General features: G+C 39.9%; 1 protein-coding gene across 1 annotated transcript; it reads right to left on the bottom strand.

Moving 5' to 3' along the window:
- On the bottom strand, window positions 1-10051 carry NMD3 (NMD3 ribosome export adaptor). Its single transcript, XM_049801877.1, has 15 exons — window positions 9955-10051; window positions 9554-9688; window positions 9007-9103; window positions 7909-7989; window positions 7391-7519; window positions 6738-6828; window positions 6501-6579; window positions 6085-6181; window positions 5688-5805; window positions 4950-5095; window positions 4141-4253; window positions 3352-3424; window positions 2739-2845; window positions 1792-1862; window positions 1-1351 (listed from the first exon to the last, which is right to left on the bottom strand). Exons 1-15 carry the CDS (start codon window positions 9996-9998, stop codon window positions 1218-1220), a joined length of 1515 nt encoding a protein of 504 aa, XP_049657834.1. The 5' UTR covers window positions 9999-10051; the 3' UTR covers window positions 1-1217.
- Between the last annotated feature and the right edge of the window lie 8997 nt (window positions 10052-19048).

Genomic DNA, 19048 nt, shown 5'->3' with positions numbered 1-19048 from the left:
TGAATTTTCAGCCCTGTTTATTTCTCTTACAAGAATACAAGCTGTGACAAACTACATCAAGTGTTTTAATTTGAGCTGTACAGATCCTTGATAGAGGAACCATTAATACCCTGTTAGATGAATCCTACACATTTTTTTCCAACTTCACATTATTAGTATTTCCCTCCTTTACACATGCCATTCATTCTGAGTATTTTTTCCTGAAGGTAAAAAAATGCAATGACAAACCACTCTTACTATGCTATGCTATGTTTCCCTATTTATATTGAGTTAAATCAAATGTATATGCACATAAACTCTTGGTAAAATTTCTGTTGAACCATCTTTGTGCAGTAAAGTGAATTAAAACAGATGAATAGAAGTATGTAATGTTCTCCTACACTACTTAGGTCCTCTTCGGGCTTGCAGTAGAGAGAAATTTCATTTTAAAGTTAACTAAAAAACAATGGACAACAAAATGTCTGAACATTTTTTTAATAGTTCATACCTGGCGTATTAATTAGACATTATGCGTATTGCTTTTAATCCACTGATTCAGGCATGGAATATAGTACAATACAATATTCATTATACTTAACAGAAGTTTGCAATCTTTCTGATCAACAGCTGCATCTTCACTCAATTTACAGGGAAGTTTTTTTGTGTAAGCATGTATTTTTGGAGTTCTCTTACCAAAGGAACAGAAGACACATTCTTGAGCTTCCCCAAAATATTGTTATATGGAATAATCTAGCAATATCATAAAAGGCTTCAAACCGTTGTACCAAAAAAGATTAAGACAGGAAACATCCTTCCCATGCAAAGAAATCATAGCAATGAATAGTAAGTAGGCACTCCACCTACAAATGTAGCAAAGTAGAATAAAATCCCTCCTTCTGGATATCCTTCCTTATCAGCTGTCTTCCGCACAAGACAATGATTACTCCCAATGTATAACCCTGAAGTCAGTCAGCTGCAGAAGTTGCAAGGAGGCAGCACTCAGGGATGGGAGGAACTTGTGGAACTTATATTGCAATGGCTGTACCAGAAATTCAGCTTTAACTGCTGATTCTCTAGAAGATTGTATATAAAATATTAATTCAGGACCATTATTTAAGGGTATAGTGGTAGTTATGTTACTTTTCACATTCATGTGATCAGTTTGTAATGTTTACTTATGTTTTGGGTACTTTTTCCTCACTAAGGGAATATTTACTGCATTGACTAATGCGCTATTCTTATTCTGTCATCATATTTGCCCCCTCTCCACCAGTGGCATCCTGGGAAATATGGAGATCCTCTAGCATTTCAGCCAGACTGATTCGTGGAGGACCGTCATCATCTGTATCACTCTCCACAGGAACATCTGCATCTAAAAAGGCAAACAGAAAAAACCCAACAAACAGCTAAGCAATGAAAACAAACCCAAAATCCCCTGAACAACCCCAAGGAAGGAAGGAAGGGGGGAAAAAACCTAAACCCCAAAACAGCCAACCCCTCCTAAAAACCAACAATCCCATGGCAATTGTCTTTATGGATGATGCTGAATTATGTATCAAGTCCTTCACCCAACAGAGGTTTTGGGTGTGGGAGAAAATATGCTTCTCCCTCATGTTAAAGGCAAGCAAACAAAACCCATCAACATCCATTCAGTGCATGTGAAATACACTGAATATCTGAAGCTATTACATTACAGCATTTCTCTAGGCATGAGTAGTTCAAACAATCCAAATACAGAACTTCAGTAAAAATACTGAGTGGAAAATAGTCATGATTTAGTTACATGCAATGAAATGGTTAAAAAGGCCTTACTTCTGTAAATGTTGACATTCTTCCTTATGGCTTCATCTTCTTCGAGATCTTCAAGGAAGTCCTGGTATTGCCTGTAAAAGATGCTTAATGTATTTACTCACTTTTCCTTTGGATTTATGAAAACTTGTAAAACAAAATAAAAGCAAAGAAACAAAGCACCAAGGAAGGACTGCAATCTGCAGTTCTTCAGACGTGCCTTCTGATGGCTTTCCTACATTTCCAACTCATTCTGCTTTTTTTTTTTTTTCATTATCACCTGCTGGTTTCCAAATAATTTGTTTAATTTGCCTCTCCTCATTTAACTCTAACTGCCTCATTTTTCCTACTCAATTGAATGTTATTTAGAATCTGCTGTTACTGTTATCAGCTTTGTCACTGAACAAACCAGCGACAAGCATGTTTTTACAGAAGTGTCCCTTTAGCCAGACAGACACCAACTGTAAGCTACAGACACAATGCTTCGGATACTACTCACTTGTCTTGCGATTTAAGCTTTTCTTGTTAAAAACAGAAAACCAGCTTTTATACTTCGCAAGAGTAAACCTGAAAAACCTGCAGTGTTATTTCTAAGATTTCAGGGTTCAGTCTGTTTCCACACTCCCCTGTCCCGTTGTTCTCAGTATCCACGTTCCCTGAAAACTTAGCAGTCAAGACAGGATAAGCATTAAATAAGGTGCAGATGCTTTTAAACCACTTCCTGCACTAGGGAAGCGGGAAAAATGCAGAGATATTGCTCTTCAGAGAACACCGATATCAACCTGTCCTATGAGCCAGTATCACGCTCAAACACAACCAGCAGCATTTGCTTGTGCCTCCTTAACGATCAGCACATCAACTTAGGCATTACACTGGGTTTATGCTCAGCGGAAGCCGAGAAATATTTTTTCTAGACTTGGCACACTATCCTAGGTAGAAGGGACTGAAAAGCTTCATGGCAGATACTGAACCTTTCATCATCTGTATCCATGCCTTCTCTGTCCCTTTCTAGTTCTTTCAACTTCCAGTTTCTGCGACGCTGGCGTTTGGTGCGGTCGTAGCTCTTCTTTATTAATACCTACAGTGAAAACCAGCACGTATTTACACGTACACACCTTCAATACTGATGACACTCTTTCAAAATCCAAAACACCACCCAAGTCTAGACTTGGGCAACTGTAAAATCAGCTAACAAATGGTAGAGTCAGTCTGGCACTCAGAAGTTTTATATAGAATTTATATAGCATTTTTCAATTCAAAAGTTTCCAAACACTTTGGATTATGTCCTGAAGAGGCATACACACACTGGAGTTGTAATACAGTTGTCACCACACAGTGCATGGTAATTTGAACAAAACCAAAGAGTATGGTAAGTTGAAATAAATGTATTATTTAACCACCACTCGAAAATTTAAGTAGTGAGAAAACAGTTCTCAAAATTAGATGCTATTCAAATTTTGATATTAATATCCCCTCTTCCTTTAGGCACCACGGAACTAGTGAGTATTCATTATAAAATTATACTCCCCAATACCCCTGGGTAACGCAGAGAACTTTATACAGAGAAAAAAAAAAGAGTCTTACCACATCAGGAATATTGTGCGGGTTCATCTTATTAGCAAACTCATCATTTAAGTTGCAGTTTGCCAAGTCGAACCTAAAATGAAAACAGGTATTTTATCCTACCCTTTTATGTAAGTCTACAAAATTGAACTCAATATATCATATGTGTGTATTAAAGAGCAGCATACTGTAAGTTACAGCTCCTAAGAAAGTTAAATGTTTCCAAATGAAGTGAGGAGCAAATAAAAAATCCACATCAATATGCAACTGTTATAACTGAAAAACTCTTAGAAGCTGCTGTTCCCAAATTCTGTTCAGTAGCACTTCCCAACCTCCTGAACCCAAACAGCAACATCCACTGAGGTGTTGTTGGGCTCACAACAGCTCCAGTAACATTCATGTTTAAGCCTGTTCGAGAATCACCTAATTTGCCTAACCTTACAAAAATTTCACATTTGTCATTGCCGTATACAATACTCCCTATCAAACAAAAATATCTTCCATGGTATTTTAAAAATCCCTCCCATCTATTTGTGTCTAAACCATTATTCCAATCTGCATACTAAAGTCAATACGTCAGCTCTCTTATTACTAACAGCCCTCTTCACACGATGACTTCTGCTAGAAAAAAGATTTCCTGTATTAGGACCATCTCTTCGTGGCCAAAATGAAAGATTCTATCCCTTTTGCCAATTTCATTTAGAAATGGGAACAGTTCAAAATTTTCTTGATAATACGTAAGCCTGTAGATAATCCAGAGAATTCAGTCATTAAATAATCATTTAAGAAACCCCAAGAAACAGAACAGACCCCAAGACAAGGTCGCCGGGATTCAGAATGTGCCCCAAGTGAGTACAGCAGAAATACTGATGATCTGTATTCAACTCCGAGGTTTTCTGTACCCAGGCTTCAGCCAGTGTGTGCTTAAGGAATGAAAAATAAAACACTCTTGTAATCAAATGCAGCTTAACTTGCTGTGCTATAACAACATTTGCTCTGCTATATTACTGTTTTAAATTATATTTCTAATTAAACTTGTATTTCTACATCAAGCATCCAATGTATTGCTTTTTACTCCTCATTTCTCATCTTTACAAAAGTATGGAAAAGGACATGCCAAGCAAGTTTCACAAGAATTCCACGAAGGCTATTTCTATAACTAGACATGTGTTTTGGTGTTGGTTTTGTTGTTGTTGCTTTTTGGTGTTTTTTTAATTTATTTCATAGCTTTCAACCACATACAGCTTTTGACTGAGAAGAAAATGTTTGGTACCGACTCATTCGTTCTGATTAAAAAGAAATGCTTCTATACTTCAACAAAACCAATTTAATAATTGAAGAGTTGCAAAGCTAATATAAAATAATTTCAATAATGATAGTAACAAGTAGAGTTTAAACTCTTCACCAGAAAAGCATTTCTGAAAGTGGAATTCATGTAATGCCTGTGCAATTTCCAAACCAAAACACTGTCCACATCATCCTGAGAAGAGCTTTTTGCCAATGGCAAGACATAGAAAAGCATACATCTGACTTTGCAAGGTAGAATGATTCAAAACAGAAGTTCAGCTGATTAGGGGAGGGAGGGGAGAGGAAGGCCCAAAACACTGAGGAACTCTTACCTTGTTTGATCTTGCCCCTGCACCTGCACCTTTTTTTTTGTCTTGAACCCTGTTGATATCCATAATGATGAATTCCTCTAGTTGTTTGGGGTGGAACAAGCTATTAAAAGGATGGCGCCAGTAGGTATTTCCGTCAATTTCGGCAACTGGAAAAAAAACCCACCAGCATGGGCAATCTCAAGGGAGAAAATTTCTTACCAAGAAATTAAAAGGAAAAGAAACCATTAGCCAAAATTAAGGCAACTGCCAACCGCATTTTATTCAAGTTTGTTATTGTACCACAGGTATTTAGGACATGACCCATATTGCAAACTTGTGCTACAAGAGCAGTTGATCTGTGACAGCCAGATCACCTATTGCATGTCTGAAGCAGAGCTTACTAGCAAATACCAACCAAAGCACAGTGCTTCTGGTACCGAAGTGGCAAGAATCATAATCCAGAGAAAAACTAGATGCCATCTCATTTTAGAGGAATATAGCTGACAAATATAAGTGCTTAACCTAGAACATCCATGAACTTAAAACTGACCCTGCACATTTTGCCTAGGATACTACGGAAATCCAGCTTAGGGAACTGTGTCTTAGTTTGCTATTAAATTTTTACATCAGGGATTGTACAGATAAATTTACAACATTAAGGTCTAAACATACAAGATTTCATAAAAACAAACAAAAACCCCATTGTGCCAGCAGAAAAATCAGATGCTGCCGTAGTGCAGAAAAGAACCCCTAACTTACTCTGCAGTGTGCTAGGATCGATGAGGTGGATGGTACTTGTTACTCTAATGCACACACAGATCTGGCTCATGTTACCAAGACTCTGCGCCAGTTTTGGTGACAGACATACAACATTGTCCTGCATACAAAGAGAAAGTAATTTACACTTATATTTCCTTAATTCTTAATCAAGCCTTTGGATAAATCTGAAACAGATTTTTAAACTTTTCATTTTCAGTTCTCCACCCAATATCACCCAATAACTTCCTCAAGATAGCTGCTATCTGCACCTTCCATGCTTCGTGGGGAGTGGACCCTCCCCATCCTCCCAAATACCCAATAAATCAGGCCTCCATCACCAAAACCAAACCCTACCCACTTCACACATTACCCTGAAGATGAAATAGAGAGAAGCTACCTTGCATATTGGAACAATTTCCACAGAGAAAGTGCTTTTGTAATTGTAGACATTACTATGAATATCATGCGAAATCAAACGTTGGGATGATTTTGATCTATAAAACATAAAAATAGAGCCTTCAGGCAGCAAGGACATTACTTGAAACAGGACATAATGAGCACAAAGTACAGCAATGAAAGTATATAGCTATGTACTACAAATACAAAAATTAAGGAAATAGGAAAATGCATGAGGGTTAGTTTTACAATGGCTAAGTGGAAAATATGGGGGACTTCTATAGAAGGGATTTTGTCTGTTTTAACTAGAACACAGGTTCCTTACACTTTCACTTACAAAATTCTTTAAAAATGAAGGATAAAAGACATTTCCCAAAAGCTTTTGAGTACTCAAAGCAATAAACATAAATGATATACCTAGATGGAACTGTACACTGAAGAAAGTCTACCATCTTCTGGGCATGTTGCTTTGAAGAATAATAAAAATCCAGGCCATCTTAAAGAAAAAAAAGTACTATGGTGGTTTTTTTCAAATACAATACATAGGCTAAATAATCTGCTGCTTATCTGTACGTAGCTACTAATGCAAGCACTCTTCCAATATAGAACAGGTTAGTCTCTTCTACCTCAAGACGAACAAGCCACCTCACTTACCATGGATTTCTTTGATGCGAAGTGTATTTTGATGAAGCCTGTGTTTTAAAATCAGCTGCTCCAAATAGTAGAAAGTCTTCTTGTGCAGAGTCTAAAACCAAATAAAGATAAAATTCTCAAGGTTATTTAAGAACTGTCTAGTGCAAATGCAGTATCTCTGAAGAATAAACATTTATATGAAGAGATCACCTGGAGAAGGAACAGTCCAATGTCTATTCCAAGTAACCAAAAAGATTTCAGAGATGTGCTCTATATATACTAAGTAATTTAAAGTTTCTGTTTCTCATTTTTGTGTAACTGGTTGCTACAGATACTATTTTCTTTAAACAAGATTTATATATTTATAAACAATCTGTCCCACTATTTCTAACACTACCTTAAAATACAGAAGGATATTTAGTAATTCACACAAGATCCTCCTGCCAGCCATCATTTAAAAAGAATATGCTAATAACACTGGACAGCAGAGAGAAAGTTTTTCTAAACTAAGATCAGTAAGAAAAAAACCAAACCAAACCTTGAACACAAAATGTATCACCATGGCAGTGTGCTAGTGTGACTACATCTTTTTCTGAGAAAATCAGAAAACCACCCAAATACTTGTCAGCCTGATTGTTCTGCCACGAACAAATAAAAATTCAGTTTGCCTCTACCTTTTGTCTGACTTGCACTACAGCTTTCCAGAAATCCTTAGCTTCAATCCTGTGACAGTCTTCACACATTTGAGACTGAACTATATATTCCACCACAAATACTTGCTGAAGAACCGCTCCATTTATGACCTGCAAAACAGAAGTTTAAAAGGCTTCCTCATTAGTCCTGTCAAGACAGCTAGTTTACCACAGCATTCTGAAATAAATTCCATACTATACTAAAACTATGTGACAGACAGCTATATGTGGGTCACATATATTAGTAGTATTTCCCCAGCTTTATTAGAACAGCCAATAACCTTCTTCAAACTGCAATGAATGGCACTTCAATGACAAAATTTAGGCAGGATGAAATCAATATTCTTTCAAGATCAGCCAGTAAACACATGCTGGATTTTACCAAAGAGAACCACTTATCTACTATCTAGAATGTAGTAGTAGAAGTAGTAATAATAATTCATCTTTTTTGCCATAAAAGCTTTTTAAAAGCCACATGCAGAACACTGTACTCCAATTACCTCTTTCTGAACAGTCAGTTTCAGCTTCAGCCTCTTAGAATGTGGTTCGGTCCAAATAAAGCCTGCATCAATCAGCCGGACCTGCCAGTGGGAAAGGACAAGAACTCAGCTACTGCCAGCAGTTGTGCTAGTACATGTGTTAAAAACATGCACCTCTAACTACCACAAAACACAAGCTTATGGTGTAGCTTCTCAACCAACTGAGGAGGTGAAAAACCTTAATTAAAACCATATGTATCAGTATACCAAACCCAATTAATAATGCTTAGTTAGAACACAGAGTCTGATCTACCCAAAATAATGGTGATGTAGCCTCAGACTGTCACACCAGAGTAACTGAATACACTATTCAACAGCATCTCTGGATGCCATGCAATGATGAATTTGGATAGTATAATGGTTTCCTCAGGACTTAAGAGCCAATTTAATCTCTAAAACTAAGAACATGCAAATTTATGGCAGCAAAAGATATTTTGCATATTTAAGCACTGACCCAATAGCCAGAAGCCCAACAAGGCAATCTAATTCAAACCTTGATGACTGTGATAACAGAACATTTTTTTTTGCCTAAACCACTATCTCAGATTTTTTTCAGCTGGTAAGATTCTGAACCTAAGAGATACTTTATTCAACTTAAACATGCGGCTTTCAATTTAGTCTACGTAGAGAGCTCTGCAATTCTCTTTCATATCGTCATAAACCAGTAAGAGCAATTGTATAAACAATTTTTAAAAATGTGTAAAAAGAAAACTGTAAAATCAAGGTGCACTAAAAATGTGTTAGCTTCCTTTGGTTAATTACACTCAACTCCCACCTATACAGCAGCAATTGCACAGCACACTGTACGCTCTGAATCGCACTGCAAGAGCCTCCTCAGTATGCTTGGAAATTTTTTGTTAGACCTGAGCCTGTCCTTACTGAATTGTCCAAAATTCTAGCATGTTCAAAATTCTATGTTTAGTATAAATGAGTTGATAAGCTCTACACAAGTACAAACAGCTGCTCTGGAAGGATTGAACCCTGTGTAAGTTAGCTGGACTTCGCTTTATGCAATACCAATAGACACACTATGCAATACTGATAGGATTGGGTACTCACCTTGCTCAGCGAAGCTTTGATTTTCTTAAGACACAAAGCAAGGAGCTCTCTTGATTCTAAGGTACACTGAATCCAGGTTCCTGGAGGCTGAAGATACCTATGATACAGGAAGCGTTTTATAGCACACTGAAGCTGCTTCAGCAAATTAAATCATTCAAAAGATGAGCAAGTATTTCCCAAGCTTTCAGGTTTAGTATCAACTATGCACCTACAGCTTTTGCCTCCCTAAGCGTTAAGATTTGTGCATTCCAAGTGCATTCACGCTTTTACTGCCATCCTTACTGACTCGCCTGCTTTTTTTTTTTTAATTTCAAGGGCCATACACTCACTCATTGATTTCTTCTAGACCCTACACACCCACAGCCTTCTGCTTCCTCAAGAAAGAAATACAAAAACGTGCTGAAAAACCTCAAGAGACCAGGCGAGAAGATGCGCAGCAGCGAGAGTTCTGTCAGACGGCGGCCCTGCTTTCCAGCCGCAGCCACCACACCGAGAGGGCCCGCTTCTCCCGGGGTAGGGGGAGAGGGAGAGGGGCCCGGCTGCCCACCTTTCGCACTGCTTGCAGAAATGGAGGGTTCCCTGTTTGGGGATCCCCTCGGTGATGTCCACCTGGGCCCGCAGGCACCCCACGCACATGTTGGCCGGGTTGGGCGGGATGGGCACGCCGCACTGGCAGCAGAGGCTGGAACACAGGGAGGAAAAGTCAGTCAGAAGCAGCAACTGCGCTCTCGGAGGGGACCGCTGCGGGAACCCACGGGGGAAACCGAAGGTAGGCGTAGGCTTTTTAATTTAAATTTTCTTTTTAAAGAGAAGCGGTGGCCTAGGAGAGCCATCATCCCCCCCCCCCCGCCCGGGTTCCTTCACCCCCTCACGGCAACGGGACACCCTGAGGCCGAAACCCGGCCAACAGACCGCCGCCGCCACCCCCGGAGCCCACCCACCGCTTACATGTTGCCCTGAGTGGGGGCCGGCGGTCCTGTCAGGTACTCCATGGCGGCGGCTGCCCACGCCAAACCGGGTTCAGGGCGGGAGAGGAAGGGGAGGAGGAGGAGGAGGAGAAAGAGAAGGGCCGCGATCCCGCGAGAGGCCGGGCGGCCACAAGATGGCGGCTGCCGTTCCCGCCCAGGGAGCGGCCCGCGAGTAACGTTAGTAGTTAGCGAGTCCTTCAAACGTCAATTCATTTTTATTTTTTATTTTTTTTTTTAAAAATCATGGGATTTGATCCATCCCTCTCCTCACCCCACCCCGCGGGGCGAGCCCGTGCTGCCGTTGCAGCAAATGGCGGCAGTGGAATACAACCTCGGACGATAGATTTTTGTCCTAATTTTTTTAATTGTTTTTTTTTTTTTCATGGAAATGCGCTGCATTCTTTTATTAGCACGGGGACTGACCTGACAGGTCTTGCACGCTCGCAAATCCTGCTGAAATTGGTGCGGATTGGTGCTGTCAGCAATACATGAGGAGGTGGCCCTTTTCAACAGGAATTAATTTTTCAAGGGCGCTGCTAATTTATCAAGAAATACTACTTTGAAGCAGTTTCATCATTGTTTTAACCTTAGTCAAATGTGGCTGAACATCTCCAAACACTTCTTTAAGCGCATTTTAAAAAGAATTTCCAACTTTGGTGGAAAGAGTAAGAATAGGGATGTTTGGCATGAAATGTATATTACTTTCAGTATTTATTTTGGAAAGACTGTTATCTTCCAGTATCAGAATTAACTAGCTACCTTTTGCATCAGCTGGCAACTTCTCATCACTTTGTAGAAATAGGTAAACCCAAAGCTTTGGAAGTTCTCCCTTTGTTTAGTCTTTCTGTATCTGAGCAATGAGATCACATTTTCTCCTGACAACTGATAACTATATACAACAGATAGTAGAATAAGAGGACATTATTCTAACTGATGTCAGTAATCTACTGACTTCTTTTTCATGATGGCCAGTTCTTAGCAAAGCCTTGTTGGGTTTTGAGAAAACTTATTTGAAGTTACATTTTATAGGAGAATTACAAGTTTTAAGAGTTCACCCTCCAGGCTGGCGCTTGTCTCCCGGTACAAAAAGACTTGGTAAACTGGAGTGAATTCAGCAGCAGCCACCAAGATGGTCAGGGCTGGAGCCCGTTCCTCATCAGGGAGCGTAGGGACGGGGTCTGGCTCAGCCTGGAGAAGAGACCGCTTTGAGGGAACCTAAGAGCAGCCACCCAGCCTCATGAAGAGGTCATGGAGGAGAAGGAGCCAGGCTCTTCCCAGGGGTCCATGGTGGGTGGATGAGAGGCAACAGGTGTAAGTTGAAACAAGAAAGATTCAGAGCAGTTTAAGAAAAACTTCTTCACCATGAGGACAGTCAGGAACTGGAGCAGGTTGTCTATGGAGTTGTGCAGTCTCTGTCCTTGGAGGGTGTCGAGCCAAAGCTGGTTAAAATGCTGAGCAACCTACTCTGGCTTCATGTCCACCCTGCTTTGAGCAGGAGGTTGGACTAGAGACCTCCTGAGGTCCCTTTCAGCCTGCATGATTCAAAACAATTAATATCCATCTTTTCGAATACCAAATATCCGAGCCTGGCACCAAGTTAACAGCACCAAGTTTCTCCTCTCTGCTTCACCTATCACCTTCTCTGAAGGATTGTTCCTTCCCCTTCAGAAAAAGGCTTTTGAGTTTCCCTAGGGGAGGACAGCAGGACAACGAATACCTTTCTTCCCGAGTCCGTTGCTAATATGGCTTACCCACAAAGCTAAAAAAAAAACTTCACAGTGAGATTGTTGTCAACTATGCTGTCGTAATTCATTAATTAAGAGTTACATAATACTTTGGTTTAGAAGAAGGAGTTGGTACAATCCATTTGAGTTAGATTCCATTCGTGGTGTACAATAACCAAACATTCCCTTTGGAAAAGAGGAACTGTCATGATATTAAGGTATGTTTGCCGGTCAGCGTTTGTTTTCTGCAGATTTACAGTTACAATGGAGAAAAGTAGAGATGAATTGCATCAACACGTTCTGTGTGGTTTATTTAATGTGGCAATATCCTGATGGAAGGGAAGAGTTGTTGTGGTTGCTTTAGAGTTGCTTTGGGGACTGAAAATCATAGGCTGTTGAGCTATCTGACTTGTTTTTTCTTCTTTGGCACATTTTTCTTTGGGCTGCTTGTGTTCACAGACTGTTACTCAGTTGTGCTCCTTTGAAATTAAGTTTCTTTGCAGGCCTCTCTGGAGGCTTACTATGGACCATATTATTAAAAAAAAGAAAAAAGGAAAAAGCAAAAAAAAAGATAAAAAAGTGTTTCCCTGCACTGAAGTTTCATTTCTATACTCTTCAGAACGCCTGCTGCGCAGTGGGTATTATATAGTTTTTACTTTCAAGCCCTGATGAATCACTCGATCTTTGATTTCTTTGATTTATGAAATAGTACACTTCCTGTGAATTCCAGGCTGTAACTTGGCAAGTCTCATGTGTCAAGAGGGGTAAGACAAAACCTGTCATTTATAGGAGCCAGATCTTCTGTGAAGTCACTGGGAAGAGAATTTGATCCTAATAATACTTTAAATGTTCCCACTGCAGATTTATTTTCAGCTGCAGTTTTCTCCATCTTATTTTGGTGCTAATATACTAAACCTTACCTCAGCTCAAGGCACAGCCACCATCTACTGCCAGTTAGTATCAGAACTATATTCTTTGTAGTCGGCAAGGTACTTTGTATTGCCTCTGCAAGCTCTTGTTCCCCTATGGCTTCCACCCATCCAAGTAAAACTTGCATGTTTTAAACAGTCAAAGTATTGTTATAATCTTAGCACCGCTTCTGAAAGATTTTACATCTGTGTACACAATAAACAAGATAAAAAGCAGACCACAGAATTCCTTGAGAAATTTAGCAATGGTAGGTGTGGATTTCAGAACTTATTACGTGGACTTTGGCCATGTGATGTGGACTGAAAATATTTCACATGTCTTCCTAGTGAGGCTCCAGTATTCAAAGAAAAGCCAGTAATACTGTAGTTGTCGAGATGGATATTTCCTCTCAATCGGTGCTATTTTTAGGAATGGGTTTATAGGTAAGACCTTACCTCCTACAAGCTGGTACTAGCCAGAGATCTGATGTCTTAGGGAATCATTTATACTGCAAATCATTTAAGAGAGGGTCAGATTTGCATAGGTATGAGTATTAATCCTGTAGGCTGTTGATTTCTTCTGAGTGTGCAATCACCACATGTCTATGGTAATGCCTGTAGAAAAAATGATGGACATGGGTTTATTTTTCAGCCCTGTCAAGCTGCATAATCTTGATTTGTGGTGGTCCAGATCAGTCTTTTAAATTAATATACTACATTTGGGAAGATCACCATGCATTTTTGCCATTGTATGCTAGTTACTGTCTTACTGATACTGCAGCCAGACTCAAAGGAGCCACGTAGGATATATGACAGACCTGGTGTGCCTTCAAAACCAGACATGCCATCTCCTCGGCTGCCCTACCAGCTGCAAAGGGAATGTGTGAGGGGCACAGAAGGAGATCCTGGGTTGGAAGAAAACAGTGCATAAGTACATTTGTGTGATTCTTCACTGTTCTGTACCTAAGTTGGGCAGCCACAGTTATAGGAGCCAATATAAAACTATAGTGCAGAAACAGAAAAATTGGGTTTGGGAGCGTTCAGCTGTGGTCTGGTATAAATGACCAGGGGAACACAAGGCAGGAAAATAACTACAAATATGTCCAGTTACTGTTTTAAAGAGGCCAGAGAAAGATGGGGTGGGGTGGGGGGGCCTGGATTTCAAGCCAGTCTGGATATGCTGCTGCTGTATGTGTGCTCTTGGCTTAAATCTCATTCATTCTCACTGAAACAGCCATGCACTGCTTAATGGCATATATAACACAGAAGTAAGGAAGTAGCAATAACTGCTTACCTTCCTGGAAATAAACCTACAGGAATTATACTTCTAATGTGGGCCGAGGCTTTGAGTGTCTTTTTTCTTTCCCTGCAAATGTCTCTGGAGCTGTTATCTAAAGTGCAAGATGGTAACTCATCAGGACATTTCAGTTTTCACAGCTCCATTTAATTTCCCTTTTCACCCAGGAGCTGCAGGAGTTATAAGACTGTGTACAGGCACTGCCATGAATTTAAAGGTGGCTTTGTAAATTCTGGCAGCTTGGGTGATAAAGCTGTCAGGTCTCCACCATCAGCTACTCTAGTACTAATGATGGAGAGTGGAAAGGGTGAGGGTGAAAAATGTTGTTCCCCCTTCTGTGACTGCTGCTGTCTAAAACTGTATTGGCATTTCAATGTATGACTGGTTGCATGGAGTTGTTAATTACTACTTAGGATTCCCTAAGGTCAGAAGCATGGCAAGCAGTGTGCATAAGTTTTTATTTTACATTTTTTCTTCACAGGATTTGGGGATGTAGAGTGATTTAAATGTTTTGTCACTTTTTTCCATTTGGATTTACGGGCTAGGATGAGAGCGTCTGGGAAATAAATACTCAGTATGAAAAGTGTGTACTTGATAATCCTCTGCATCTGTGTCTGTGCAGAGCTCACTTGTTCAGATAGGGAAGAGACCCCATTATCGTGGCAATCGTCTCAATGCTGCAGTAGTCACGAAAGGGTAAGCAAAAGGCCCTGCTCTTCAGTGGCCTGGGTCCTACAAGCTTCTCTGTACTGTGCATCTTGTCTTTGTGCAGGTCCGTTTTGAGACACGTTGAGGCCCATGTAGTTCCTTCAAAGGTTGAGGCCACAGACAAAAGGTTGTACAGTGAGATTTTAAATAACTTAGTTTCTTCTAATTCCAGTTGCAGAATCAGAAAATATTAATTAAAATATGTATAAAAAGCATCCTATAGAAATGCAGAATATATTAATTGACAGTGTGTACAGTACACACACCTCATTTATAGAACTGTCTAATAACTAGAAAAGTTGTATGATTAATTCTGTTATCAGTCTATATACTTTATTACATCCCAGAATGAACCTTTTCACTCTTCCATTAATTTTATCATTATCAACAGCTGTAGCAAGATTTTGAAGTATCATTTTACCCTGATTCATCTTTTCCAAGAGGCACGTGTATTTCAATAAACATTATTTTTAATCCCATTAATCCAGGAACCAGTCATCAGAATGATTTGTAGAAATGGAGACAGTATAGAGAAAGAGCTTTTCTGGATGGGTACAGTTTCTGAAAGTGTGAATGGCCATTAGTGAAAAATATTTTTTTTTTTTTTTTTTTTTTACATATTGCTGACTTGGGGAAACTCCTGACTCTGTCCTTTGCACCAGGAATGGTCCTTGCCACTGGGTTCACATCACTAAGCCAGTAGGAATCTAAGCAGAAAAGAGCCGATAGCTTTTGCTAGCAATTAGCTGTTAGGTAAATTTAGACATCTGGTTGAATCTTACTCCAAGTGAAAAGCATATCAGTTTGCACTGATTTCTTATCTTTCCCTCTGCTGTTTTTCAATGACTATTAAATATTATATTTAAGCTACATGCTAGTTTTCTGCTCTTACTGTTATATTCTTTAGGGTCTATATAATCCATTACCATAAGCATGCTACTTCATGTTATGCTGTATTATGTTTCATTTATATTCATTAGGCTATCCAAATATTTAACCGATGTGTACACTGACATTTGAATTCTATGAATGACACTGAACTCAAATGCAAGTCAAGATGAGTTTATCCTAAGGTTTGCAATAGATTTTGTATCTGATCTTTAGAAGTACTGCTTAGTCTCCAAGCTACCAAACAATACTAAAGTTGCAGCATTAAAAGGATCTGTGCGATATTTAGTGAAAGCAAGAACACCATTTAAAAACAGTTTTAACATAGGTTTGCTCTTATGGTTATATGTGGATGACTGGGCCCTTGAGTAAATAGCTGTACGTAGTTTGCATGAAAGCTGAAGTGCCAAGGCAAGAAAAACTAGGACTGTTTGTGGAGGTGTGCCAGCCAGAACAGCTGGCTCACAGCAGCTTAATTTTCAGTAGAAACACCAATAAATAGAAGCAGCATAGAACGATAAATTCATGGGAAAGATATTGCTGTGATTAATTTAACAGACACCTGAGGTCACTATTCCCTCACGTAAACTGGATCCAGGAAAGGAGGTGGTGAAGCTACCAGAGGAGCTCCTGGGACGTCTTGTCCAGTTAGAGCAGTTCTGACCTTCCAACAAAGAGGTTTTGTTCTGGTCTTGGCTACTGTTTTCATTCAGCTGTGTTAATTTAAATGTAAAACTCTCAGGAATTTAAGAACAAAAGCAAACACGGTGTTTTACACATCTTTTTTTTAAATATTCACCGTAAAATAAATTTGGGATTCAGAGCAGTGTGCACAGCTTCTAGGACATTCTGCTCCACCAAGTCACAAATTAATAAAAATACTGCCATTTAACTGTAGAAGTATACTAGCAACATTTAGATGGATACATGGGAAGGGTTGCGTAATAACAATGAAACACCTCTATGATCTTTACTGATGTCAGATTTAGTTTTTAAGAGGATCGTAGTGACATCTAGTCTTTATTTTTAGTTGTCGAGGTCCTGCGCATGCATACATTCCTGGCAATTTTACTCCTCTTCCCATTGCATCAAGTAATAATTTGGAGGAATGAAGTCGTTTCCATTCAGAGAGCAGACAAATAACAGCAGCACAGTCAGTACTAAGAGTGGGGAGATAAAGGTCGGGCTGTGGCCAAGTGAGCTGTTTAAGGGGGGAAGGTGGAGGCAGCAGCTCGCTGTGCCAGCGGTTCTTGAAGCTGCAGGAGGTGTTCTAGTGCCGGAACAGATGGTGCCTTGCCTGCATGTGGGGCAATAACTCCCAGCTTCCAAATTTAGTATGAGCCAGGATCTAGCTCCCACCAGGGACCAGGCAGCTGCTTTGCTGACCAAGAGGTATCTTCCCTCCCACCCCCCTCCAGTTAAGGTTTTAATAAGACATCACCAAGTGGCCCTTTCCTTTAGGAAAGAAAGGCTCTTATTGCCTTTTATTGATTGCAGCTGTGAGGTTGCAAACTAATAATTTCAACAATGCAGCGCATGCAGAGCTGTGCTTTGGCAGAGGTACTGCTGTTTCAACTTGACTTCTGTGGTCTCAAGGAGCGATATGAATGGGAGGAATAACATGAGCTAATTCCATTGGGATACAACACTTCCAGGGGCTGCTTTCTGTGAGATAATCTGTACTAACTTTACTGGGATAATGCTCCAATTATTTTCCAGTTCTTGCCTATTTCTTCAATTCCTTGTGAGGAATCCAGTTAGCAATCCAATTTATAGTACGAGCCACAAACATTATTAGTGCTGAACTTCAGAGGCAGGAACAAAGAGAGCTGAAAAAAATTTTCTTTAAAATAGCTTTGCAACAGAGATCAGCATATTGTGACACTCCACTTTCAGCTGATCAATAGATAAGACCTGTGCGTTGCATCATCAAGCTTTAATGAGCTTTGTCACAGCACAGATATCTGTGATTTAGTTTCCTTTCAACTAGGTAATGTGTTGCATAAGACTTGCATATAAGGCATATTTGATGCAGTGCAGGACATACTTCTTGAACAGTGTTTGAGAGAGCAGCAGCTTACATGCAGGCTGTGCAAAGGGTACCACAGAGTAACAGGTAAATGCTGCTGTTCGGTCAGCAGAGGGGGATAATTCTCAGTCTTGCTGTGTGTTGAAGCAGCTGGGAGTAGCTGGATGCTCCGTGTGCTAGAGGCATAGGTGCTGGTTTTGTGCAAACCCAGTCCTGCTGCTGCTGCAGTCAGAGGCACAGTGGATGCATGCAGCAATTTTGCGCTGAAAGGCATCCTCTGCTTTCTAAATTCCTAGAGCCTTTTAAGGATTACTTCTATGCCTGTCATGGGGTTAGCAGCAGACGAATTTTTCTTGGTAGCCTTGAAAAACTGAAATAACCGAAATCATAAAGTTACTTGAATTGTGCTACTTGAACAAGGAGATGTCCTAGATTCATGAAATAGGATCTTCTTCTGGGTATTTCAAGGGAAAATCCTCCTCATGCTAACTTCTGTTTTTCAACAGCTCCTGTCACCTGTATTGTGTTTATCAGACATCACAGCTTACTGTTTTTTGATAATCACAAAACCCAAAGCTTTTAGTTTATCATCAGTTAACTTAAGCAGCTCAGCCTTTACGCTGTCTTATTAACATGCTATATTGTCACAGAAACTCACTTTGGTAATTAATTCTCCATTGCTTTTTAACACTTAGCTATTCTCCTGAGATTGCAAAGTGTTCCTCTTTTAAAGAGGGGTGGCAGTTTTATGTGGCACTGGTACCTGCCTGTCTAACCATGAGAACCTATGCAGAAAGTACAGCCAATTCCCACAGATATGTTCAACTTAGCAATCGCTTTTATTACAATTTTTCTTTTTTAGTGTAAAAGATCATGATGGGTCTTGTTACTCAGTTCAGCCTTCTTTACCTAGGTTGGGGAACAGCCATGGCAAAGATTTAATTTTAAGCAAAAGCATGGACAGGAGCCAGAAAGTGTTGCTTTAGTACTGGTATGTTTGTTACCTGTACTGGGATGCACTAGACCTGAACCTCAGACCAAGAAGTAATTGTTTTGAAAAGGTAAATATTTGCTCATGAGAACATGATAGGAATCTTAGAGACTATTGTACAGTAGCAGTTTCCTTTCCACTTGCCTTTTGTAACCTTCCATGTCTCAGCTAAAAACATCTCATCCCGGTAGCCGGCTAAAGGAAACCCGGCGAGAGGGTGGGTTGTGCTGAGGAGTGGAGCTGCCAGCAGAGGGTCCACACCAGTGTGAACTCTGGACCTTGGCATCAATAAAATGAGTGTATTTTTGTAGAATTTTTATTTTCAGACATTGGCACTTCGAGTTCTCTTATGAGATAATATGAGAATAGCAATATGCAGGTAAAAATATTTTGCACATTGTGTCTGTTAAAAACCTGTGTATAAAAATTATGGATGGTCTTGGCATTTCTTAGACTTGCCTCCATTCTCTGGCTGGAGACAAAACCAAGCAGAGAAAAAGCCAAAAAACGGTTCAGTGAACTTGCCCTA

This window comes from Accipiter gentilis, chromosome 6 (genome assembly GCF_929443795.1).
Source record: "Accipiter gentilis chromosome 6, bAccGen1.1, whole genome shotgun sequence".
Lineage (NCBI taxonomy): Eukaryota > Metazoa > Chordata > Aves > Accipitriformes > Accipitridae > Astur > Astur gentilis.
The sequence above is the reverse complement of the archived record's forward strand: the minus strand, read 5'-3'. Positions and strand labels throughout refer to the sequence as shown.